General features: G+C 53.6%; 1 protein-coding gene across 2 annotated transcripts; it reads right to left on the bottom strand.

Annotated features, from left to right (window-relative positions):
* Positions 1–454: 454 nt before the first annotated feature.
* STX1B (syntaxin 1B) lies at positions 455–16699 on the bottom strand. Of its 2 annotated transcripts, none has more exons than XM_032430841.1 (10): positions 16599–16699; positions 7100–7174; positions 6787–6886; positions 6591–6665; positions 4056–4129; positions 3550–3658; positions 3294–3367; positions 1197–1334; positions 984–1094; positions 455–629 (listed from the first exon to the last, which is right to left on the bottom strand). In XM_032430841.1, the coding sequence occupies exons 2-10, from the start codon at positions 7118–7120 to the stop codon at positions 549–551; spliced, it is 783 nt and encodes a 260-aa protein (XP_032286732.1). In that variant the 5' UTR covers positions 7121–7174; positions 16599–16699; the 3' UTR covers positions 455–548. The 2 variants fall into 2 exon arrangements, with proteins under 2 accessions (XP_032286732.1, XP_032286731.1); XM_032430840.1 differs by lacking the exon at positions 16599–16699 and adding an exon at positions 15427–15584.
* Positions 16700–26443: the final 9744 nt, after the last annotated feature.

Raw genomic sequence — 26443 nt, 5'->3', positions numbered from 1 at the left:
CACACACTCAAACACAGAATTCCATGTACACCGATGGCGTCCGTGGAGCTGTGGCCACACACACACACACACACACACACACCTATTCACAGAAGACAGAGCGGGGCTTGGTGGGCTGCTGTGGTACCCCTGGCCACAGTCCACACAGGACAGCCCAGGTGAAGGGGGGAAGCTCAGACGACACACAGACTTGAGGTGGGGGGCCAGAAAGGTGATTTGGTGCTTCTACACACATCTACACACGGACACACACACACACACACACACACACACGCTGGGGTGTCCACACGTCTTGAGCATGTGCCGGCGGCATGCATGTTGGTGTGCATGTGTAATCACGCCTGCTGCTATCTACGTGCGGGGCCGGGGGTGGTCCATGGCGGGGTGAGGTCCAGGGACTCCAGGGTCTGACAGGAGGTGGGGAAGGGGGGGCTGCCTGGGTCTGTCTTGGGGGTGAGCCTGGAGCAGGGGATGGAGTGAAAGGGGTGGTGGGGGTATTGCTCCCAATGTGGTGGGGGAAGGGTCTGGGAGAGACAGGGGTGGGGGGCCTACAAGCCCAGCGTCCCCCCAATGGATGACGCCAAGACCACCCCCAGCACCACACAGCAAATGATGATCATGATTTTCTTCTGCAGGCAGAAAGGGTTGACAGGGAAGAAGGACGAGAGAGACAGAGAGATAAAGAGAGACAGACAGATGGGGCAAAAGATGGGGGAGGAGGTGTGAGGGAAGAGAGGAGGGGAGAGAAAACAGAAAAAGGAAGAGGTCAGAGCCAGAGATCAGAGATAAGGCCTCCCTCTGGATTTCAACACTCAGGTCAGCCCTGGCCTGAACCTAGCCCCAAGCACTCCGCTCCAGCCCACCTGCCCCGCCTGCCTGTCCCCATCCACAGGCCTGCTCGCCTCCCCCAAGGCCAGCCTGTTCCCACCACCACCGCCCCCCCCGCCAGGCGCCGGCCCACTCGTCACCCCCCACCCTCTTACCCTCCGGGCCTTGCTCTGATATTTCACAGCTTTCTTGGTGTCGGACACAGCTCGCTCCACATAGTCCACGGAATGTTCCACGTTGTACTCGATGCGGTCAATCATCTCACCCTGCAGAGGAGATGTGCATAGGATGGGGTGGGGCCTGGGCTGGAGGAGGGGGCACCCCAGGGATCTGCAGGAGGCTCCTAGAAGGTGGGGGAGAGGCTGTACCTGGCTTTCCACGAGCATGGCCATGTCCACAAACATGTCATGCAGCTCTCGGATGCTGGTTTCCAGTTTGATGATCTCGTTGTGCCTCGTCTCGATCTCATTCAGTGCCTGCTTTGTCATCTGTGAGTCCATTTTGATCTAGGGCAATGGGGTGGGGGGCAGGAGGGGAGGAGCTGCAGAGCCCCCTTCACTCCCGTAGCAGTTTGGATTCCGAAGCCAGAGGGTCTGGGTTCAAATCTGACTGTCATTTACTAGCTCTAACTGTGGGCAAATTGTTTAACCTTTCTGGGCCTCAGTTTCCACACCTGGAAAAGGTGGATGATAGCAGTGCCCACCTCCCAGGGTCCTTGTGAACGGTAAGTGAGTTACTATGTATCCACCAATTAGAACAGCATCTGCCTGGTACACAGTGAGCACTAAAGAGAAGTTTGTTAAGTTACAAGAAATAGAAGTTGGCCTGAGCCCACCACCTCACCCAGGGCTTCCTCTAACACACACACACACACACACCCACACACACACCAGGGAAGCCCAGGGAAGAGCAATAGGGGGTGTAGAGTCACCATTAGTACTGGGGGCCCCTGTCTGGTCAAAGGCAGAGGACACAGCAGAGAAAGCAAATAGAAGCAGAGAAGGCCCAGATGAGAAGGCAGTGTGCCCACTCTGGAGCCCCCATGACATTAGGTGGGGGAGAAATAAAGAAATGCACCGCAGCCCTCAAGAGTCAGGGAGAGAGATTAACTCCAACCCACAATCAGATATTCCTGTCCCCCCCACACACACACCTGGCCTGAGCCAGGCCACTCGCTTCCCAAACTGCTCACTGCTCAGACCTCATCAAGCCATTCCTCTGCTCTGAAACCCTCCAGGGCTCCCCACGATTCCTCCCTGCTCCCCCCCACCGCAGGCTGTACACCTCACTCTATCCGGGGCTCGTTCTCCCTTTCCGGCTTCATCTCCTACATATCCGCTAAGAGCCAAAATCATCCAGTGGCTGTTTGGCAAGTGGTCCTCTCTCCCTGTCTTTGTTCAATCTGTTCCCTTTCTCTAGTGGGCCTTTCGCCCAGCTCACCATGTCCAAATATTCCCTGTTTCTTAAAGCACAGCCCAATGCCACTTCCCCCAGGAAGCCCTCCCTGGCTCCAGTAGTTAACCACTACCTTAGAGCCTGTCTGCAGGATGCACAGCCCTCAGGCAAGATCCCGACCACCCTGCATTGTAACGATGGGTTTCCATTGTAATGATGGTGGGTTCATTGGCAGGGATCAGATCTGTCGTCTCAGAACCCACCAGGCTCCCCTCCGTTCTCAGACAGAAGCCTGGGCAGAGCTGTTTGGGAGGGCTCCAGGCTAACTGGCCCTAATCAATTTGCTCAAAGCTAATTTAACAAAGATCAGTTCTCTAAGTAACAGTTTGCTGAAAACTGCTAAACAGTCACTGAAGAGACTCGAGTTCTGGTCTAGAAATCTTAATCAGAGCCATTCTGCCATCAGAAGCAGAGACAGAACTGGGCAGGCCAAGGCAAAATATACAAAGAGAAAGAAGAACTACAGGGGGGGAAGCCCATCCACTCACATTTAAGATGACAAGGGCAGGGCAGGGCGTAAAACTTTAGTAAAACTAAAACTGGTATTTTTTTTAAAATTTCATAATGTAGGCAAGTTAGTCATTTGGTGAAATGACCTGCTTCAGTAGGAAGACGTCAGAGCCCTAAGTGACAGGAGACGGCGGATCTGAATCCTGGCTCTGAGGCCTTGGGCAAGCTATTTAACCTCTCTGGTGAATCTCTGGGTCAGATGTCCTCATTGGTGAAATCTGGCTCCCTCAGAGGCTGGTGGTGAGGACCGAGTGAGATAGCAGGCAAGTGTAAATATGTAAAAGTGCTTAGAACAGTGTCTGGCTACTCAAAATGCTGACCATTTTTATGGGGGTGCCTTCCTGCAGGCCCTGCTCCCATGGAAATCCCCAGCTCCAGGTCCTGACTTCCCACTGTTTGTGATTCCAGGGTGGACTTAGGACCTTAATTCAACCTCAGCTCGGGGAGGGAGGAGAAGTAAATGTTTTCCAAAGCCAGACCCACCCCCACCCGGGGCTCACATCATCCGTGAAGATGGCCAACTTCCCGCTCTCCAGCATGTCTTCCAGTTCTTCGTTCGTCGTGGTCCTTCCAGCTGTGGGAAGAAAGGCCTCCGTGCTCAGGGACTGGGCCAGTCTAGGGGCCTGAGGTGGTGGGATGGGGCAGAGACCCAGGAGCCCACCCTCCCACCCGGCCTTAGGCCTCCACGGAAGGCCCGGGGCAGCCACGGAAGAGCGCTGGGGCAAGCCTGGGAACTCTGCAGCGGGGCACACGCACTGATCTCCAGCTGCCGCTGGATCCGGTCCTTGCAGCGGTCCCGGTACTTGGACTGGGTCGCGTTATATTCGGTCATTACTTCCACGAACTTCCGGGACAGTGTGGAGTGCTAGGGTGGGGGTACAGACACATCAGGAGGCCGGGACAGAGCGGGGCGAGAAGGCCAGTGGAGGGATGCAGTGGGGAGGAGAGGCTGAGCTGGCCTACGGCCCTTCTTCAGCTCGCGCCGCGATCCCAACCCCGGTCAAGTGCTCAGTCCCAGGACGCCCCCCCCCCCCCCCCCCCCCCCCCCAATCCCCTAGCGTGCCGCGGCCCCGCCAAACGCGCGGAGATATGGCCCGGCCCCGCCCCCCGCCAGAACCCCGCCCAGGCGCCTCCTTGGCCACGCCCCGCGCCCTGCTCCGCTCTGGCCCGCCCACTCTCCTCTCGCGGCTCCCTCCCGGGCTCCTTTCCCAGTCCGATCCGATCCGGTCCGGTCCCCGCCCCGCCAGGCCGCGGCCTCCTACCTGGGTCTTGCGGATGCGCAGGTCCGCGGAGGAACGGTTCAGCCCCTCCTCTTGTTCAATGCTTTGTTCGATTGCTGCGGGAGAGAGGGTGCAGTGACCGGCCGGGAGACCCAGGGCCTGTGGGGCGGGGGTCCGGGACGTGGGAAGGCTCGACACCCCGAGGAAGGCCCCGGGCCTGTGAAGAGATGTCACACCCATGGCAGACAGTAAAGGATCCAGGGTGCGGGTGAATAAAGGACAGGCGTTTCAGGGGGAGGGGAGATGAGGGTCGGTGGGTCACCAGGCAGAAAGGGGCTACTTTTTCTGGCGGAAGGGTTGGGTCTTAGAAAGTCCCACAGATGTAACTCCTGCTTGACCCCACGGGGGTCTCCAGTACGTGGGGAACTCTCCACTTCCTACAGCCTCTGGAAAGAGGGCAGGAACCCATCCTGCGGTTTTCCTGGCGGAAGGCAGGCACTTCCAGATGGGTCAGGTTCTAGTGGCCTGCCTTTTTCTTGGAAAATTCTACGCGGAGGGAGGGATGTCCGCCAAAAAATAGCTCTCCCCCCAGCCCTGGAAGGTGATCTCTGTTCCGGGAATTCCCAGGTCTAAAGGATGTTCTGGAAAAGCGCACAGATTAACTGGGATTCCTGCTTCTGGATCATGCACTCCTGACATCTATCCTTCAGATTTTCTAAAAAAAGAGCTTGCCTGCGATAAGATCTACAGTGCTCTGAAAATGCAGCAGGGATGAATCACCAGGCCCTCCAGACCTGGAAGGGCCTCCAGGCCATTCTTGAGAACATCACTTCTTTGTTCTGCTGGCAGCGGGAAAAGTTGGGGGCTGAAAAGCACCCCAACGCTCCCCTGCCAGCAATGGTGGGCACAGTGACCGAGTGACACCTGGCCCACCTGCTGCAGGAAAGGCCAGGAAGGCACAGCACACCCAGGGAGGTCGCAACCTCTGGCCCCTATGGGGACCCTGTCGTCAGACTTGGGGCTGGAGCCAAACCCTGTAGTGGAAGGTCCTTTAGAGGGTCTCACTGACTTCTTACAAGAATCCTGAGAGTTCAGTGGTATCAGCCCACGGATCACACTAGAACCTGAGGTTCAACTGGGGAAAACGACTCACTTAAGGTCACACACAAAGCCTGAGCTCATGCCACCAAATAGCTGGAGAAAGATGGGGGAGAAGAGAATCTTCTCTCTTTTTCTGGAGGTCTGGAAGGTCAGCTTCTCTATGTCACTGCTACTTTTCCTAGCTTCCTTCTTGGTCTGTTCCCGGACTCCTAATCCGTGGAGCCCACCTCATGGTCTTACAGAGAGTGTTAAGGTCAGAGCTCGGTGGGCCCAAAGAAGTCTTTAAGCTCAGGGATTTTTAAACGGTGTTCCATGGAACCCTGCTTCTGGGAAAGAACCTCAGGGGCTGTTGCTGGGAGTAAAGGGGAGACCAGCTAGGTAGGGCCCTGGGCCTCCCAACCCCAGTTCAGCCAGAACAGCCTGTCTTTTATGTATTGTATATATTGGAGTTCTTTGTAAGATTTCATTTAAGGAAAAAAAAAATTTGCTACCCCTTGAAAAAAAAAGCCTGCTTTGAAGTTGCTTCTGTTTTTCTTACTGTGCCAGTGAGGAAGCCGAGGGGAGGAATGAGTTGATGATGGAAGTTGTCCAGAATTGAGTTGATGATGGAAGTTGAACTCCCTCTGCCTGGATTTGTACTTAATGTGCTCCCAGTTTAAGTCATTTTCCTTTCCAGGATACAAGTGTAGAAGGCTTATTTTTACAGATCAGGACTGGAGGCTCACACATGACCTCCCACTGAGTCCGGGAAGTCCCTGTTCTCAACTCTCTGGACCCAGGTCGGTGTGTCCAAGGCCAGGTACCTGACATGGTACCTTTTCCCCAATGCCCCGCAGTGGGCCTCAGACAAAGTACGTGCTTGGCAAATGTTTTCGGATGCTGAATCTACCACATCACGGTAACGCTGCTATTCCCCTGGCACCGGCAGACAAGGAGGTTCCCAACCCACAGTGCTTTGGGGGAAGGTGGTTATTACCAGCACCCAAGTCCTTAAATTAGAGTGAATACATAAGGATTTGGCAGGTCCCTCCTGAAAGCTTGCCAACTCCTGATGTCCGCCACACAGTCCAATCTGTCCTGAGCCGAGGATACCAGTTCAGAAGCATTTGCTGAGCCCACCTACTGGGTGCTTAGCACTATGCCCGGCACCTGTTCTGGAGAAATAAGGATTTAATGAAACTGAAGCCACTTGGAAGACTCTCTTTTCTGGTGGACCTTCATGCTGGTGGATCCAGCAGCGCTCAGACGCAACTTGGGCAGAAACCCTCCTCTCCCTCATTTCTTTGCCATGTATCTTTCTCCAAAGAATCTGGAGCAAGGGGCGGGGGGTGGGGGGGGGAATCTGGGGTTTTGTGCTTTCTCACTGTTTAGGAATCTGGGTCCTGGAAATCTGTAGACACTCCTTACAGGAAGACATGTTTGGTCTAATGAGGGCAGAGTTGTTTTTCTCCTTAGTCTGGGGATTGCATTCCTCACCTTTCAACTTGGACCGAACCTTGTTGGCTGTCTTCTTGATGTCTGCAGTGAGGTCCTCCAGCTCCTGTTTGGTCTCTGAGGGGAGAGCCAGAGCAGATGAGAAGTCTGGATGGGAGCCCAGACCCCCTCTCCTCCCTCCCCCCACGCACACTGTCCGCCCCCATCCCCCTCGCAGCTGCCCAGCAGCGGTACTCACTCTCATCTGGGTTGGGGGCGGCCAGGATGGCACTATGCTGTTTTTTCACTTGCTCCACATCCTCTGACAGCTTCTCAATGCAGCCCCGGATCTCTTCCACCTGGGGCAGCAAATCAGCTGTGCCCAGCCAAGTCGCTGAGCCAGGCAAGGGGCCCTGAGGGCTTAGTCAGGGTTCGGGTAAATGGGCCAGAGCCGAGGGATGGGTAAAAGGCCAAGAGGGGGTAGGAGTGGAGAGCAGGGGTGGGAACAGGGCGAAGGGAGTCGTTGGCCGGGGGCCAGCTTCTGGGTCTGGGAGCACTGGAAGCTCCGTTACCTGTTCAAAGAACTCGTCCATGAAGTGGTCCCGATCCACATGGACCACCTCCTCTTCATCATCACTGTCTTTCGCCTGGGAGGCAAAGAAAGGCAGAATCCTACCCTGAGTCTGATGCTCCCAGCTCTAGGCTCAGAGCAGGGGTCTGAGGAGGTGTCATCTGCAGGGGGCAGGTCATTCGCAGGGCAAATGCAAGGGCCCCAAGCGGTCCGAATGAACACCGGAAATCTTGTGGAACAGGGTCCCGGAGGCCAGGCACCCGAGGTGCCCAAAGGACACCTTGGAGGGAATTAGCAGAAGGCACCCTTTCAAGGGTGGAAGTGGACCCGAGAATGCAGTCACCCTGGAGGTGGGTGACACCCAGGACAACTGCCATTAACCGGTCTCGTCCCCACCAGCTAAATGTCAGCCTTGCAGGAACCGGCTCTGGGCTCCCGGGAGGGGTCTGGAGTGGAGGCCCAGGAGGCTGACCCTGGCCGCTGTCTCCCCGGCCGCTCCTGTCCAGGCCTCACTTTGCTCCCCTTCTCTTCCCCTCCAGCCTCCACCCAACCGGCCACGTCCCCTGTGCAAGGTCACTTCACTGGTAGCGGCGGGCGCCGAGCTGAGCAAGCACCATCAAGCCTGGGGGGGCTGGAGGAGAGACACAGGCAGCAGCCCGACCCCCCTGGCTCCCCGCGCCTGCCTCCTCCCGCCTGCTTTCACCCCCTCCGCTGCTCTGCCCCTCTCGTGTATTCACTTGCTTTCATCCAGCCTCTCCCAACTTCACACCCACCTACTCTCACTTGCCTGGATTTCCCAGTTGCAACCTGCTGCGGCTCAGCCCTCCGCCCCCCGGGCTCAGAGACACAAAGGGATTTACCCACCCACACCGCCACCGCCAGACAGACCAGTGACACAGACAGAAGGGCTGACACACAAGGCACACAGAAATAGGCCCACTGACACCCACGCGGAGATACACTGACACGCTGACGTTCACCCACACTCGGCCCCACGGCAAAGCTGCCTGTTGCCCTGCGTGGCCCCACAGATGTGTCCCTGCGCCCCCAGGGACATTCGAGAGGGCCCTGTGGGCCTGTTCTCCCGGGCTCCCCGAGCCTCAGGCCTGCACACTCATTCAGGGCCAGGTAAGAAGACGGGGGGCGGACTGGGCTGCCCAGGGCTGCACGCTCTGGACTTGAGGCTCTTCTCCACTTGGGGCAGAAGTCAGAGAACAAAAGCTGAGCCCGGCAAGCTTAATTAACATGCGGAGCCCTCATCAGCCCCAGTGGACATTTAAACAGAGTTCAGCCTGACTTCCAGAAAGAACCTATAGCCCAAACAGGACGGAATCGGACTACCGGAGCCTGAATGGTATCCAGACGGGATCCGAAAGTGTCCACCTGGAGCCTAGCCCGCTGGGATCTAAAGAGAGGAGCTCCCATGGAACCTCGACAGGGTCCGAGCAGATCGCAGACAGGACCTGCCCGAAACCAGACAGGCTCAACCCCAGCTAGACTTGGGCAGACGGATCCCACCAGACAGCTCAGATCGAACCTAGACAGAGCCAGATGGGACCGAGATGCAATCTAGGCAGCCAAGTGAACTCGGAATCAGCAGAGCCCCGAGAGCCCCAGGAGGAGCCTGCAAGCCTGCGGGAGCCCTCCAGCTGCACGCTCTCGATGCCCCCCCAGCTTCCTGCCCAAACGGAACGCGGGGGATTCTCCCCGCAGACACTGGGTCCCACCGTACCGCAGAAAATGTATTCAGCACTTCCATTTAATGTCCACAATCCCAAACATCCACTGGGAAAGGGAGGCTCCTCTGTCTCTGCCCACAGCTGCCCTCGGAAGGAGAGATGGCACAGGCGGGGCTTGGGTATTCTGAGAGGGCCTCCGGCTTCTCAAGTCTCCACCAGACCCAGGGCTAAGCCGATAGACCTTGGCCCCCAGAGGCTCTGGGAGGCTCAGCTCATCTCGGAAGACCCTGATGCCTTGTCCTCAAGCCAGCTGCCCCACGGGGTCTCCTTCCCCTAGAGCCAAAGCCGTTCCTCTGCCCCTTCTCTGACTTCGGCCCCCTGCCCAGCTGCCCACAGGTCATGGGGCGTCTCTCTGGTCTGGGTGCCTGGGAACTTTCCTGTTCTCCACCTCTTCCCCAGGCTGACTTTCGACTTTCTAAAGTTTAATTTCCCTCTCTCTCTCCTGTTTGTCCCCAGAGCCAAGTTCCCTTAGATTCTGCCCCGGGGCATCCCTGGCTGCCTGTTTACTTGTCCTTGAGAGAGGAAGAAAGGTAGAGGCCCAAGTATGACTTATTTGGTATAATAATTACAGGGAGCTGAGAGCTAATAATCCTCTACAGTTCACCAACACTTTTACATCTCTAATCCCTTTTGATCCTCACCACACAGCCCTGAAAGGAAAGCCCGAGCAAATATCATTGTCCCCATTTCACAGATGAGGGAACGGGAGGTCAGAGGGAGGAAAGGGAAAGTGGCCTGTCCAAGGGCGCCTAGGCTGAATGGGCTGGAAATTACAAGCATCTATGATAGACTCCCTCACAGCCCCTTCTAAGGCTCGAGGCCAGGCCACCTCCTTCCAGGGGCTCTGCCACAGCTGTTTTCCTCTCAGCTCAGCTCCTGCTAAGGCCCCATCTGGTGGGGCTCCGTGCCCTGTAATCCTAGGAAAATATCTTTTAACAGCATCTTCGGGGCGCCTGGGTGGCTCAGTCAGTTGAGCAGCTGCCTTCGGCTCAGGTCATGATCCCAGGGTCCTGGGATCAAGCCCTGCGTCGGGCTCCCTGCTCAACGGGAAGCCTGCTTCTCCCTCTCTCTCTGCCCCTTTGCCCCTCTCCCCCTGTTCGTGTTCTCTCTCTCTCAAATAAATAAATAAAAATCTTAAAAAAAAAAACCCCAGCATCTTCTACATGGGTCTTACATCCTCGTTATCTCATTGAATCTTTCTTTAAACCCTATAAGGACCACTGGGCAGCATAATTATAATTACGGCAAACATTTACATACATGTGATCATGAGCTGGGCACCGTTCTATGCCCTTTGTATATATCTGTCCACTTAATTCTTACAAAAGCCTCCTGAGGTAGGTATTATTATAGCTCCCTTTTATAGATGGGGAAACTGAGGCACAGAGCGGCTAAAGAACTTGCCCAGGCTAGCAGCTACAAGGCCACACGATTTCTGCCTTCTGGGCTTCAGCCTCTGCCTTGGCCAAACAGCAATAACGTTTGCCCAAATGCTGGGTAGGTGGAGGCAATGAGACCAGGCAGGAAAAATGCCTAATGCTACCAGAAAGATGCAGTGTTTAGTGAGGGTTGGCTAGGACCCCCTGCCCCTCCCGTGTTACAGATGAGGAAACAGGCTCAGAGAGGTTGCCTGACCTGCTGAAGGTTTCACAGCAAAGCGGGCCAGAGGTGGGACCTGAACTGCCTAGTGCTTAATCCCAGGCTTCCCCTCCGCAACCGTCCCGCTCTGCCTGTCCCCAGTACTGCTGAACTCCTGTGGCCGGGAGAGAAAGCCAGGAAGATGGGCCAGGCTGCAGGAAGAGCCCAGGTAGAAAGCCAGGCGTTCTACCTCCCCTCGCCCTGCTCTGTGATCTGCCGAGGCAAATCTCAGCCCTTCTCTGCGCCCCAGATCGTCTACGGAAAAGGCAGGCCGGTGCACCAAGGGCCCTCACTGCTCTGAGGGGTGCACATTTAATAATGAGCGCGGCCTCCATTTCCGGAAGAAGCTGGCCAGCCTAAAAGAACGAAGGCTGTGGGCAAATGAGATCACCCAGAAAAAGATGATCATATGCCCCTGATCCACTTTATGGACAATTCAAGCCTCAGTTTCCCCATGTGCAAAATGAAGAAGATAAGAAATCTAACACGTGTGTACTGATTACAGTGAGCTGGGCCCTGTGACAAGGGCTTTGTGTGTCTCCTTTAACCCTTATAAGCGCTCCATGAAGCAGATACTATTCTTATGCCCACTTGACAGAGGAGGAAACTGAGGCATGGAGCAATTAAGTGACTTGCCCAAGATGACAGAGCAGGCGCTGTATGGGGCGCTGACAGGGTGGCACCTGGGTTCGAACCCAGGCCCTCTGCTCTCCCTGCTCACCAGCTCGTCAAGCGCTTGAGAGAATGACATGAGAGACTGCAGGGGTCCCGGGCACTTGTGGCTCCGCCTGGGCGTCGGGGGCGTCAGATCCAAGCCTCCAGCTGCAGTCTTTCCCATCAGAGATACCAGGGGCCCTCGGGCGCGCCGGTGCGGGGGGACAACACAGACAGATGTGTGGATGGAAAGAGAGGGACGCAGTGAGCCAGCAAGTCAGGGACCAGAGACAGCTGGTGAGAAGGTGACTAACACAGCGGCAGAAAGAGCCTGGTGTTGGGTGACAGAAGAGTCAGAGAGTGTGTGTGTGTGTGTAAACACACGTGCGCACAGCACACACGTGCTCACATGTTCTCCTCGGGGGCGCAAGCGTCATCTGATCTGGAGGCAGGAGCCTCTGTCCGCCGCACCCCTGCTTCTGCCCATCTGTCTCCCTGACTGGGCCTTTCCGCCCTCCCACCCCCACCTTGCCAGTCTGCCCTCCCTCCTTACCCACCTACTCCCTTCCTCGTCCTCCCTCTGCCCCACTGAGTCATTCATTCACCTGGCGGAGAGGCATGAGCTGAGCCAAGCTCTCTGGCTGCTTCTGAGAACACAGTGGTGGACAAGACAGGACGCAGGTCCTGCCTCCAAGTAGCTGAGGGAGGGGGAGAACCAACAAGACCGTTTGGGTCTGTGCTAACTAGCAGGGGGGAGATGGACCCGACGTGAGACAGAGAAGCGGCCATCAGGGGTGGCCCTTTACAGGATGGTCAGGGAGGGCCGTTCCGGGGGTGGGTGACATTTGCTGACACAGAATTTAAGGCGGAGGGGACAGCGGTCCAGGTGGAAGGAAGAGCATTCGAAACAGAGGGACCAGCAAGGGCCAAGGCCCCGAAGCAGGGCTGAACTCGGTGGGTTTGCGATGGCAGAAAGGAGCCCTGCGCAGCTGGGGGACAACAGCCCGTCACCGGGGCTCTGCCGGGCCCTGCGCACTCACGCAGGTCGCCCCTCCCTGCTGTCATTCAGGGGTACCATTTAAAGCCCTCTCTGTGCCTCGCCCATACCTGAGTGCTACCCAGATGACTCAGTCCCTGCCTTCAGGTGCGTGGCTTGTCCCATAACAGCCCCCATGCCCACCCGGCCTCAAATTCCAGCCTCCCTCACTACGGGCCTCACCTTCCCCACCCCCCAGGCCACTGCACAGTCCACAACACGACCCCACACGCTTCCCTCTCTCCCCAATCCGCCTCTCTGCCCCACCTGCTCCCCCTTCTCTCCTCTTGAGCCCCGTCCCTGGCCCCGCCCCTTGGGCCCTGAGACACCAATCCGGCCAATGAACTCCACTCCAGCCCAGCACCTCCCAGCTCGTGCCCAGAGGTCCTTGGTGAACTGGAAAACAGAAAACCCTGTTTCAACACCAGCTCTGCCATTACCAGCTGTATGACCTTGGTCAGGTTGCCTCTCTGGCCCTCAATCTACTCCAGAATAAATTAGGGGTCACATCCTGCCCATCCCAGGGGGCTGATGTGAGGTTCAAGGGGAAAAAGCAAGTCACCTGTAGAATAACAAACACTCAAGGGCACTACTGTGCCCAGGCTCCTTCTGGACACTTTTTGCCTATTACCTAGTTTCAATCCTTAGGACAACCCTGCGAACAGGTACTATTATTATTCTCAATTCACACGTGAAGAAACTGAGGACCAGAGAGGTTAAGAAACTCACCCAAGGTCACACCGGAAGTAGCAAAGCTAGGATTTGAACCCAGACAGTCTGACTCCCGTCTCTGTGCCCTCACCGGCTATGGGATAAACAGATCTGAGAACCCCTGGGGAACTCTAAAGTACTGCTGGAAAGATATTCAGCTCCCTTGAGCTGACGTCCCCTCCCGCCACTGCCCCCCATCCCTCTCAGCATCTCAGAGACCTCTTTAGCAGGCCTCTCCCCTACCCTGCCTGGTCTCTCCTGCCTCCCAGTCTCCTCGCTCTCAACTTTGGTGGGGAGACCCTTGCACTCCTTGCATCTGGCAGCTTCTTTCCGCCCTACCCATCCCCTCCCAAATTGCCAGTCTCCCTGAGCTGTGACTAACACCAGAGCCATTTACCCAGACCCCTTTACCCCTCCACACCACCTCCCACCTCCCCACCTGACTGCCCACCCCCTGCAGCCCCAGCAGCCAGAACTCCTTGCCTCTGGGTGGAGGGGCTCCCTGATCCACTTGGATGAGGATGCCATGCCCTGCCCCCCCATCTTAGTCTTAGGGTTTTCCCTCCCTCTCTCTCTAATTATACCACAATTTTGCCACCACCTCACCTCAAACCGCTTTCCCTTTCTCTGGGTTTTGGAGTCATGGGATAGTGTTGGCAGCAGGGGATCTGGGTTCAAATTTGCATTCCTGACTCGAGAGCTGGGTGACCTTGGGCACGTTATTTAATCACTCTGGGCCTCAGTTTCCTCAGCTATAAGATGAGGTAGTCTCTCAGTCTACATACCTTACCAGGAGGTCAGTGAGGGGCTAATGAGATTATGGATGGCAGCCCGCTTTGAAAACTGCCTGGTGAAAGAAGGGGAGTTTAGAGCACGGTGCTGGAGCCAGCCCGCCTGCCTGCCTTTTCCTGGCTCTGTGACCGATCAAGTTACTCAACCTCTCTGGGCCTCAATTTCCTTACCTACAAAATGGGATCATACTAGTACCAGGGTTGAGGTGAGGACCAAAATGAGTAAATATGAATAAAATGTTTAGGACAGTTTCTGACTCTAGAGGGTTGATTATTTTTATTATTGTCACTTAGCGGATGCCTGGCCCCCATATTCAGTGAAAGTTGAATACAGAAACCTTGAAAATTCCCTTTCAACCACCAGTTTCTTCTTCCTTCCCATTTGCCAACATATCTTTCCCCGGAGACAACAACAGTCACTTTATCTTCCAGCCCCTTCCTCCTATCTTTCTGTAGCCTGGTTTCCCACGCCCATATCCCGGGGGCTCTCCAAAGACGGGGCTTTCTACCCCCAGTGTGGAGACTTCTGTTTCAAAGATCAAAAAAGCAGAGACCCATGTCAACTTGCCAGACTGGGAACCCAGGTTCCAGTCTGATCCTCCCACCCACTTGCTTGGTGACCTTGGGCAAGCTCCTGCTATCTCCACACCTCAGCTTCCTCATCTGTCAAATGGGGTAATAACCCTGGGAGCGGGGAACAACCAACAGGCTCCTCCTGGCAGAGACCCAGTGCATCAGGATACATCACGGCTGGGGCTAGTACTTCATGGACATAACACCACAGGCCCTGAGCAAACAGCAGGCAGGCAGCTTCGCCTCCTTGGCCCCCAGGTCATCCCCACAAATGCCCCAGCGTTCTCCCAACTCTAGAAACCATTCTCATCAAGCCCCCACTGGCCAGCCCCTCCAACTGGCAGCCTCCACTGCGGACATCAGCGCCTCCCTCCTCCCCCCTGTCACCCGAACACAAACTGCCTGGCCAGACTCCGGAGCCGGGCCTCTTCAGGCCTGCAAACCAGGGGCCCACCTCGACCTGCCCTGCCCCACTTCCCCCCAGCAGAGCACACTCCATGTCACACAACCCAATTCCATGGCCCTGTGCATGGAGCCTCCTCCCCCTCTCCTCTGCAACCCATCTCCCACCTCTGGGGTCACCCCATCTCAAGCCCTGGCCCTCTGGCTGTCTCCTGAGGCCACCCCTTCCCTCCTTGTCTCTGAGAGGCGCCCCCTCCCCACAGGGAGCAAGACACGCGTGTGCACACACACACACACACACACACACACACACTTCAGTCACTGCCAGGTGTTGGCATCTCTGTCCCAACCTGTGTCCTTCCCCCTAGCACCCCCCAAACCTTGGTCCCGCAAGACTCAGCCTGGCCCAGTAACCGCCCCCATCTTTCCAATTCCGCAAATCTGCCCTGGGGATGACAGTACCCTCCAGTTCTCTCCTGATACTCACTCTCTCCCATCCCCGGATTAGACCCTCGGGGCCCTCCTGGGAATGTGGGCACGCAAAGCCCCTGAAATCTCTCCTGCCCCCTTGAGCCTTAATGGCCTCCAACCTCTTCCAGCCACTGTCCCCAGAATGCAGGTTCATTGGAGACATCAGGTGCCTCCAGATCCTGGGGTGCCCCTACCACCAGCCTCCAGTCCCATCATTTGCCCCCATGTCCCAGCACCTCCCCCCCACTCCACCCCCACGCGCTCCCCCGATATTGGGGTCCCGCCCCCCCTTTCCCCCCACCCCCAAGCTCACACTCCGCAGCTCCTGAGTCCGATCCTTCATCCTGCGACGGCTCCTTCTCCTCCTCCTCCTTGTCCTCCTCCTGCCTCCGCTCCCTGCCTCCTGCCTCGGTGCGGGAGGCCGGAGTCTGGGGGCGCCGGGGGGCACCCGAGCCGCTGGGGGGGGGCCCGCGGGCGGGGGCGGGGCCGGGGGCGGCGGGCCGAGGGCCGGGCAGGGGCAGGGGCCTGGGCCGGGCTCGGCTCTGCCGGGGCTGCGGTGGCGATGCGGCTGCGGCACAGGCTTGGATGGAGGGATGCGGGAGCCGAAGCGCGGGGGAGGGGGGCGGAGGGAGGTAAGGAGGAAGGGAGGGAGGGGGGAGCCGGGAGGGGGCGGGGAGCAGGGGGCATGCGCAGCGCCGGGGGCTGGGGGCGCCTGGGGCTTGTAGTCCGGCTGAGGGTGGGGGGGGGGGCCGGGGGGGGGGGGGGCAGAGGCCTAGAGGCGGGTGGGGAAGGGCAGAGCCGGAGAAGGAGGGAGAGATTGGCCGAGAGACCGAGGAGCTGCGGCGGGAGGCAGCGAGCTGCTGGGTTGGGGGTGGGGGGGACGGCAGAAAGGGGGTAAGGGCGTGAATTCAGGGAAGGGGTGCTGTGGGAGGGGAGGGGGTGCTGTGGATCCCTTTACACCAGGAGATCTAGGGAGATTTTGTGTTTGGTGTCGAGTATCTGTGTGAGCCTGTGCACGACCACCTCTGTGTGTGTATCCCTGCAGGGGGTTCTTTGGACACTAGAAATAGCAAAACTGACCCTCTAGGTGGCTTTTGTGATGCAAGGAATCAGCCAAGCCTGAGAAGGACAGGGACTTGTTTGTTTTGGGGTTTATTTTGCACAGCCTTCCCCACTCTAACCGTGACGATCTCCCGGCAGCGATGGGTCTCAGAGCTCTGCTTGTCTACCTCCGGGGACAGGGGGCTCACTACCTTTCCAGACCTCTTGGCTTATCTTTACAGGGCTCTGACTGTTGAAAAGGAAATTCGTCCCCATTGGGAAGGGAATGCTGGTACACCGAAGGATCCAAGTACCCGCCGTCCTTCTCCTTGATGCCCACCTCTCCTCTCCCCATCTCCATATTTTAACATCACATCAACTATTCCAACCCTGCAATGGGGCTTTCGCCCCTGACAGGCCTTGAACCTGCTTCTGCCAACTTACCCGTTGACCTCCTTGGTGCCAAATCCATCGGCCACTGGTCAGGCCTCACCCTTCATGATCTTTCAGCGACATACGACCCTGATGACCTCTGTCTTCTTGAAACCCTCCCCTCCTTGTCTCCCAGCCTGCCTCCTGCCTCCCTTCCCCTCTCCCCCACCCCCAGCCTCTGAATGTTGTTTTCCAGCCTCCTTCCAGATCCATCCTTTCTCCCACAACCCCTCTATATCAGGGTTCCCTGGGCCCCACCCTGCGTTCTCTCTCTCTTTTTTTTTTTTTTAAAGATTTTACTTATTTATTTGACAGAGAGAGACACAGACAGAGAAAGGGAACACAAGCAGGGGGAGTGGGAGAGGGAGAAGCAGGCTTCCCGCGGAGCAGGGAGCCCGATGTGGGGCTCGACCCTAGGACCCTGGGATCATGACCTGAGCCGAAGGCAGACGCTTAACGACTGAGCCACCCAGGCGCCCCTTCTCTTCTTTCTTTATCCTCTCGCTTCCCAGGGTCAACTGCACCTACCTGCCCACAGTCCCCACATCTATACCTGCAAGTCAGATCCTCCTCCTCAAAGGCAGCAGCTACCCGGAACCTGAGCCCTGAGCTGGGCTCTGACAACAGAGGCAAAAGATGTCATCAGAGACACGAGTAAATCCGTAACTATAGTGAGCGAGGCCAGGGCTTTGATGGAACTTACAAGACTGTGGTGGCCTTGCCTTCTCCTCCCAAAGCTGTGTTCTCCATCAGAGATGGCATCTCATCAGCCAGTCACTCAAAGCAGATGGAAACCTGACCTTGACTCCCTCACCCATCCCCATAATCTGCCATGTTCTGAGCGTCCGCTGTGTCCTAGGTGCCATGCTGAGTAGCTCCTAGAATCTTCCCAACGGAGCTGCTACTGCCATGATCCCAAGTGCACAGATCAGGAAACTGAGGCTTGGAATGCTTGAGTAATGGACCTAAGTTCACAAGGTTAGTAAAGGACAGGGCTGGGGCTCTCGCAGGCAGCCTTTGATTACAAAGCTTATTCTTGTAAAACCACAGTGTTAAAGCTTCTCCCTGAACTGCCAAACCCAGAGCTGCCTCCTGGGTCCTCTCCCTCCTCACCACCTCGGGTCAGTCTAGGCCCTCATTGGCTTTCACCGGGAGCATCACAAGAGCCTCCTCTCTGGTCCCCCCACCTGCAGCCCTTTCCCTGAATGTCCCATTTTCTCCCCAGGTGTTAGTGTGATTGTCCCCTAAACAAATGTGGTAATATCAGTCCCCTGCACCAACGACTCCGCCCGCCAGGCCATGGCCTCCCGGATTACACTCAGTAGCTGCTCTGGCATTTGAATCCCACCACCCTCACTTCATCTCTCCTACCACTTCCCTCCCTGGGCCGCAGACCCCAAGCCTTAACCACACCCCGGGATCCCAGACCCTGGACACCCCGGAGCCTTTCACCGTGCCATCTCCCCTCTGCCCAGGACTCTGTCTTGCCCCTTCTTGGATAGTCAGACTTACCACCCTTCAGGCCTCTCCCAGCAGTCTAGGCAAACAACCTCAGGAGGTGTGGGCTGAGTCAGCTTCTCCATGAGACCAGACTGAGCCTGACTCATGTCTGCTTCTCTCCAGCAACCAAGGTCAGGTGCAAAGCAGATGTTCACTAAAAATCTCAATGAATAAATGAATGAATGAATGGCGTATTCCTTCACACCCTTACCCAGGCATAAGGACAAAGGAAATAAGTTCCACGAAGGCAGGGACTTTTGTGTGTTTTGTTCATGGCTGGTTCTCCAATGGCACGTGGGCACCCAGCACATAGAAGGTGCCCAAATATTTGTGAAATAAAGGAATGAGTGAAAGGTTGAGTAATGGACATCTCAAATGTGCATCTCAAATCTGGCTGCAGCTCCAAAGGTGGATGCAGGAACATGCAATGTGGTAACAGTCGTAATTCCTCTCATTGTTCAGCGATTCTTAAAGTCCACCCAATAACCCTATGAGATGGGTCGCCTGCACCATGCCCCAGCCTCCTGCGCCGTCTCCCAGCCTGACTGGCCTTTCTAAAGCATCAGGACGACCAGTCCGGCCCCTGCTCGGAAGGCCTCCCCACATTCCCGCTGTCCGTGAGATAAAGCCCAGACCTTCTACCCTGCCTTCCCCCTTCAGCACACGCCACCATCACTCATGTACTCCGATTCCAGTGACACGCTAGTCCCCGCATTTCCCCACCCCATGCTTTTCCTCATGTTCCTCCCGACTCCTGGAACACCACTTCCCTCTCACATCCCGAAGCCCCACTCCTACCCTTCCCTCCAGTTTAGCTGCTCAGTCTTTCTTGACCCTTCTGAAGATGGAGGGGAAAGCCAGTTACTTATGCAGATTACCAGGCTCTTCCCTGGAAATTCTGATTTGGTAGATCTGTGTTGCAGCTCAGGAACCTGGGTTTTGAGCAACTACCTCTAGAAATTCTTAGGTTTAGTCAAGTTTGGGAACAACAGTGTATCTAGGCAGGGCCAAGGCTATGTTATGCTACATAACAAACATCCCCCGAATCTCAGTGATTTAATGCGACCAAGGCTTATTTTTGCAGTGCGCTTGGGTTATTCCTGTCCTTCAAGGAAGATTCAGTACTTCAGGTGGAGAAATTTCCACATAGCTTATCAGCCCAGTGGACTCTGAGGGCCTCATGTTCAAGGACCCCATCTGATTAATCTCTGCCTCCCCATGGTACCTGGCACAGGACCCATCTCTCACACCTGCTGTGCTCAGGAACAGAAGAATGAATACCCATTTGACCTATTCATCCATTAACCAGTGAGTATTTATGGAGACCCCACTATTTGTGGAGTATTTATGGAGACCCTCCTCCTTGTGGCAAGACTATGCTGTGGTGCTTCAGGTAGAGTGGTGAGCAAAACAAACATCAACCTGTCCATTTCCATGGAGCCAGTAACCTAATTTCTCTAAGTCCTAGGTCCCAAATCTGTAAAATGGGCCATAAGATTCACCACCACCTCCCTCCCCAAGGCACAGTGTGAGGATTTACTGAGAAAACAGGCATGGAAGCCATCTGTAACTAGAAAATCTGAATTCAAGCAGATGTGAAAGAACATTGTTGTCCTGTTCTTCCACCCCTCACATCCGGCTTTCAGGTTTTATTCATCACAGCCCCGGAATTCGGCCGCACAGCCTTCTCCCTATTTCCACTGCCTATTCGAACCATCACGAACCTGTAAAATGAACATAATGTCAATAACACGGATACTAGTAGTGATGGTAATAGTTAAATCTCACATGGTGCCGATCACGTGCTGGGCCCTGTTTTATGTGTATTATTCGTATGATTTAATCTTCACAACAGCCATCTAAGGTTACTGTCACTATCTCCATCCACAGACAAGGAAACAGAAGTGCACGGAGTTTAAGTAATTTATTCAAGGCAGGAGCTGGGATCCAATCCCGGCAGAAATCCTGGACTAGCGAAACATTCTCTTAGCCGGTTGGTATCTGGCTGCCGGGGGCCTCGTTCCAGCCCTTCTCTCCATCAGAACCAGAGTCCATGTCATGCAGCGGAGACCGGATCATGGCTCTGACTTTGGAAGAACTGATGTCATTACAATATCGACATCATCCTGTCCATTTCCATGGTATATCTACCCATTAGTTTTGGATTTCTTTAAAATTTTTTGATAAAATTTATTTTTTTAAAGATTTTATTTATTTATTTGACAGAGATAGCGAAAGACAGAACACAAGCAGGGGGAGTGGGAGAGGGAGAAGCAGGCTTCCCGCCAAGCAGAGAGCCCGATGTGTGGCTCGATCCCAGGACCCTGGGGTCATGACCTGAGCCGAAGGCAGACACTTAACGACAGAGCCACCCAGGCGCCCCGCTTTTGATAAAATTTAAAGTGTTCTGTCATGGGGCGCCTGGGTGGCTCAGGGGGTTGAGCGTCTGACTCTTGATTTCAGCTTGGGTCATGATCTTGGGGTCATAAGATCGAGGCCCACATCAGGCTCTGTGCTCATCAGGAGTCTGCTTGAGATTCTCTCTCTCCCTCTCTGCCCTTCCCCCCCTAAAATAAGTAAATAAAATCTTAAAAAAAAGTAAAACGTTCTGTCATAAAAGACATTAACGTATTTTTAAAAGGTTTACTTAGGCACTATATATTTCTATAAATGGTATTTTTACATTTCCTAATAGTCTGTTGCTATGATTTATAAAGGCAGTTTATTTTAAATAATTTCCCTTATTCCCGCAAACTTGCCTCCACATATAGCAAGAGCCAGATATCCAGGGGTGATCTAGGACCCTCCTACTCCCTTACCAATTTTTCCAATCTGCAACCATGTTTGATAGACTCTGTCACTTTAATGGATGTTCCATCCCCAACTCCAGGCCTCATTATTTGGTAACTGATTTCCCAATCAACCTTCACCTGGCCAGGGCAATTGCGCCTTTGTGCAAATAGAAAAAGGTGTCCCTTCCTCAGGACACTCTACCTCCATCTGTCAGACAATTGTAATAAATATTCAAATATGCGAATGTGCACAATGTGGTTGGTGACTCTCTTGTGTGATAGCCATCTGTGGTGGCTGTGCACATGGCTACCAGCAGGATCATTGTAAAATGAAAATTTGATCATAGTATTCTGTTATGGGCTGAATGTGTCCCCCCCAAATTCATATGTTGAAGCCCGAACCACCACTGTAACAGTATCAGGGCGTGGGCCTTTGGGAGGCAAATAGGTTTAGAAGAAGTCACAAGGGTGGAGACCCTGATGGGATTGGAGCCCTTATAAGAAAAGGAAGAGACACCGGAGCGTCCTCCTTTTGCCATGCGAAGATGCAGCAATCCATCTGCAATCCAGGAAGAGACCCCTCACCAAGAACCAAATCTGCAGGCACCCTGATCTTCTTCTTCCAGCCTCCAGAACTGTGAGAAATAAATGTCTGTTGGTTAAGCCAGCAATCTGTGGTATTTTGTAACAGCAGCCCAAGATGACTAAGACATATTTCTTTGTTTGAAATTATTCAAAGGTACCTTCTTTCTTTGATACAGTTATTTAAAATAGGTAATACTTTCACCTGGTTCAAAAATCTAAATGACATAAAAGGTTTACAGTGAAAATTCTTACTCTTGACAATGGTGCGTACCACCTTGTTCTCAGGAAACATCTGTAGGGAACCACTTTTATTAGTTTCTTCTGTAACTTTCCAGGATTTCTTTGAAGATACAAGCATACACACACGCACACACACACACATACACACACACAGACGTGCATGCCCCACAGACACATTTCTTTTCTTATACCACAGTAGCATGATATACTCATTCTACACCTTGATATTTGACTAACAAGATATTTTAAAGCACTCTCACGTTATATGGGATGAACATCCTCATCCTTTTTGACAGCTGCTTACCTGCTGATGGACAAATGTGCAAACAAAATCCAATGAGTAACACTGATATATATGTCATTTCATACATGGGCAAATATCGTGAGTTAAAATTCTGTTCCCCCCCCCCCCCTTTGCACTGGCATGGACTTGTGACTTGTTTGGACTAATTGAATATGGCAGAAGTAATGTCATACAGCTTCTGAGCAGGGCCTCAAGAGACCTTGCAGCTTCTACTCTCACCCTTTTGGAACCATGAGGACACTATGCTATGAAGAAACTCAGGCTGGGGGCACCTGGCTGGCCCACTCAGTAGAGCCTGCAACCCTGATCTCAGGGCTGTGAGTTCAAGCCCCACATCGGACACAGAGCTGACTTAAACAAACAAACTCAGGATGAAGTACCACATGGAGAGAGCGGCTCAGCCATCCCAGCTGACTCAACCGTCAGAGCTAAGGTCTCAGACTAGTGAGTGTGACAGCCACGATGGGCCATCCAGCCCCAGCTGAGGTGCCCGCTGACTGCCATCACGTGAGTAACCTAAGATAAGATCAGCAGAAAAACCACCCGGCCATCCTTAGAATCTGGAGAAACAATACATCATTGTTGTTTGATGCCAGTAAGCATCAAGGTGGTTTCTTGGGAAGCAATAGCTAACTGATACAGGTAGGTTTTCAGATAGATTTTCACAAGTGAGAATGCTGGCTCAAAGTGTGTATACGTTTATAATTTTGATAAATATTATCTGGGTTGTACCATTTTGCATTCCTGCCAACAACGGGTGAAAGTCCCTGTTTCCCCACAGTCTTGCCAAAAGAGTGACAAAACAAAATGTTTTGTCAGATATAATGGGTTATTGCTAATGCAATAAAGGAAAAAAAGGCATTTCAGTATTTCTTTTCATTTCATTTCATTGTCTTTTCATTTCTCTCATTATGGGTGAAGTTGAACATCTGCATAAGTGTTTAAGGCCTTATGGATTTTCTCTTTTGTGATCTGTTATGTTCTTTGCCCATTTTTTATTGAACTGTTGGTCTTTCTTATCAATATGAACAAGCCCTTTAAATAGCAGAGAGATTACCCTTTGTATATGATAAGAACTGCAAATATTTTTTCCTAGTTTATTGTCTTTTGATTTTGCTTTGATGTTTTTTTGCCATGCAGAGTTTTTTTCCATGTAGACAAATGTATTAATCTTTTATAGCTTCTGAGTTTTGAGTTGGAGTTGGAAAGGCTTCCTCACTCTAAGAGTTATAAAGGATTTTTGCCCATATTTTCTTCCAGTATTTTTAGGGGAGCTTATCCTGACAAACTGTGTGATCCATCACTTTTAAAATGAAGTTCAAGGCCAAGGTTATGGCCCATGTGATCAGGAGTAACCCACGTGGAGAGGCAACAGGAGAAATAGAAGATAGTTTAGGAGATTCTCAGGGGGAGACGATGCATCCTGTTTGAAACATGTTGTTGAATTTAAGGTGCCTCTGGGACCTCCAGGAAGGGATGTCCGGGAGACAAGTGGATTCAAGGATCTGGAGGTCAGGAGAAAATGTGAGCCTAGAGATACGGATTTGGGAGCCAGTTAAAGCCACAAGACTGTGTGTAGTGTCTGAAGAGGAGAGGTTCTCAGATGGAACTCTAGGGAGTGGTCAAAGTCAGGCCACAAACACAATCATGAGGAGAAAGCTGTGGGGGCTTCATCTCCGTGGGCCTTGGGGCTCGGCACAAAAACCGCCTCAGAGACTTGTAGGATAAACAGAAGCCCTTTATGTGAAACATGCATGAGTATCTTTGGCTCCTGGGGCCAGAGCAAACAGGGAGTGGGAAGAAGACAAAGAACCTCCCAGCTGTCAGCCCCACCCAGCAGGTGTGGAAGAGAGACCCTGTGACAGGGGAGGGGAGAAGGCTCAGTCTTGCAGGCAAAGTCTTCCCCCTCTCCTCCCCACAGATGATCTAAAGCAGGGCATCAACAGGTGGCAGCAAGTTCCCAAAGGTAGGTGGACACAGTGCGCCTTCCCCCGGCCCACGTTTTCCTTGGATCATAGTGGAGAGGACAAGAGCACAGAACCTAGAGCTCCACTTTCTGGGTTCAAATCCCGACTCTCTCCTTCACTAGTGTGTAACCTTCGGCAAGTTACTTAATACCTCTGTGGCTCAGTTTCCTCCCCTGTAAAATGAGGACAATAATAGTACCTATCTCATAGAACTGCTTATGAAAATTAAATGAGTTAATATTTACAAAGTGCTAATACTGGTGCCAGGCACATAGCAAATGCTCTATAAATATTAAAAATAATAATTTCATTCATTCATGAATATTTATTGACCAGCTACCATTTGCCAGGTGCTCCTGGAGGTACTGGGGAAAATCCCTGTCCTCGTGGAGCTTCCATTCTGGTACGTGGAGAGGAGGAGTGAAGACAGACAATATATAAAATTAATATAAATAATATAAATAATATAAAAAAATACATGGTGTGTCAGATCCAGGTGGAGACATGAGAGACATGAGAAGCTGGCAAGGCCCCCAGCCTCGTACCTGACGCACCGTGGGGTGCAGGAGATGGAAGGCGGAAGGAGACCCTGGACAAGGAGCAGAGAGGAATCCGTGCGGAGACACTGGAGCTGCTCACCCCCTCAGGGTAACGATCAGCAGCAGCACTGCCATATAATGGCAGCAAACACTTACATAGCACTCAGTCCGTACCAGGCCCTGTTCTATTCACTTCACACATATCATCTCATTTAATCCTTCTGGCAATCCTTTGAGGTTGGTACTGTTATTGTTCCCATTTCTCAAATGAGGGAACTGAGGCATAGCAAAGTTATGTAACTTGCCTTAGAGAGTTGTATGATGAGGTGAATGAGCTGGGATTCCAGCCCAGGTCATCTGGCTCCAGTATAGGTAGGATGTTGGTAGGATGGACCTGCAGGTGGAGGGGACCGGACTGGCTGCCATGCCTTGGGACTGGGTAGGGCTTGACCTTCCCACAGACTGAAAGGAACACACATACACAGCCCTAATACCTACACATCCAAGACCCAATATACTTAACACACACTTCAAGCTTGTTCAGAGGTCCCAAAAGGAATAACCCCCAAGTCATGAAATAGAGATAAGGACTCAGCTCTGGAGAACTCCATCTCCAGAGCCATTCTCCCTATATGGACCCTGCGCCCCACCCTCTCCACATACCACTCCAGGAGGCTTTAAGCCCAGCTTCCAGTGACCTTAAGCCACCATTCCAAACCCTGTGATCCCACCCAGAGACCACAAATACAATAATGAGTATCATAATCCTGGGAAATTTAACAAAGGCACCAACAATCCCAGATCACAGCTGGGAACTGAGAAGGCAAACCATCAAGAGGCTAACAGAGAGGCAGGTGGGACTGGTGGTCCTAGAGAGAGCTGGAACCCACAGTCGTAAAAGCCCACAGAGGGAGCAACCGTCAACAGTTCACAAGATGCTTCCATAGTCTTTCTCACCTCACTTGATACTGTTCAATTCTTACCTTAGGCAAGGCAGAAATTACCAGACCAAGTTGTCAAATGGAGAAATTAAGTCCCAGAGAAGAGCAATGAGTTATTCAAGACCACATGCAGGACTGGGAGTCAGATGTCCAAAAGCCCTTCCACTGTCCCACTCAGAGAGACAGAGTATGAGAGAGAGAGAGAAAGAGAGAGAGAGAGAGAGAGAGAGAGGGAATGGGGGGAGGCAGGGAGGCAGAGGCTGATATAAAAGACCCTAAATACAGACACTTTTCTCAGCTTTAGTTGCCCTGAAATGGTCTCATGCTCAGAAGGTGGTGAGTGCGGCGGAACTGCAGTGTTCAAGCAGGGCGCCAGCCGCCCACCTGTCAGAGGCTGCGCCAGAAGTATGCGGGAGAAGAGATTTCTGCCTCGGGTGAGGTCACTTTCCACCCCCAGATTCTCTGCCTACAAAACCCTGCAATTCTCTGACGCTGGATCTTATTATTCTCTGAATTTCAAGGTCCCATGATGGTGACAGCCGCGAATTCTAAGTTCTCTGTCTGCCCACACCCCCGGACCCAAAAGAAATGAAGCCGAATTCAGCAAGGGGCCTACCACCCACTGCCTCAAAAGGTCTCTGGGGATAGCCAGCAGCCCCCTCCCCGCTTCGTGGGGGCTGGAGGGGCGCAGCTTGGGCGCCAGGGTGCCGGAGACGTCGTGGGGAGAAGGGTGTTCCAGAGACGGAGTTGACAGCGCCGAGACACGTGACAATCAAAGCGTCACGTTCTGTGGTCCGCGAAGGTGGGACCGGGCCGGTCATGTGACGTGGGGGGGGGGCACCATGGGGTGATGTGAGATGCAAGGCCTCTTAGATTACGCACCAATGACGCATTCCCACCCGGTTTGGCAACTAGATTTCCGTTGGAAGATGCGACAGTTCCGGCAAAGGGGGCGGGTTCTCACGTCCTGGCAGCTTTGCTTCCGTTCG

This window comes from Phoca vitulina, unplaced genomic scaffold (assembly GCF_004348235.1).
Source record: "Phoca vitulina isolate PV1807 unplaced genomic scaffold, GSC_HSeal_1.0 scaffold45, whole genome shotgun sequence".
Taxonomy (NCBI): domain Eukaryota; kingdom Metazoa; phylum Chordata; class Mammalia; order Carnivora; family Phocidae; genus Phoca; species Phoca vitulina.
The sequence above is the reverse complement of the archived record's forward strand: the minus strand, read 5'-3'. Positions and strand labels throughout refer to the sequence as shown.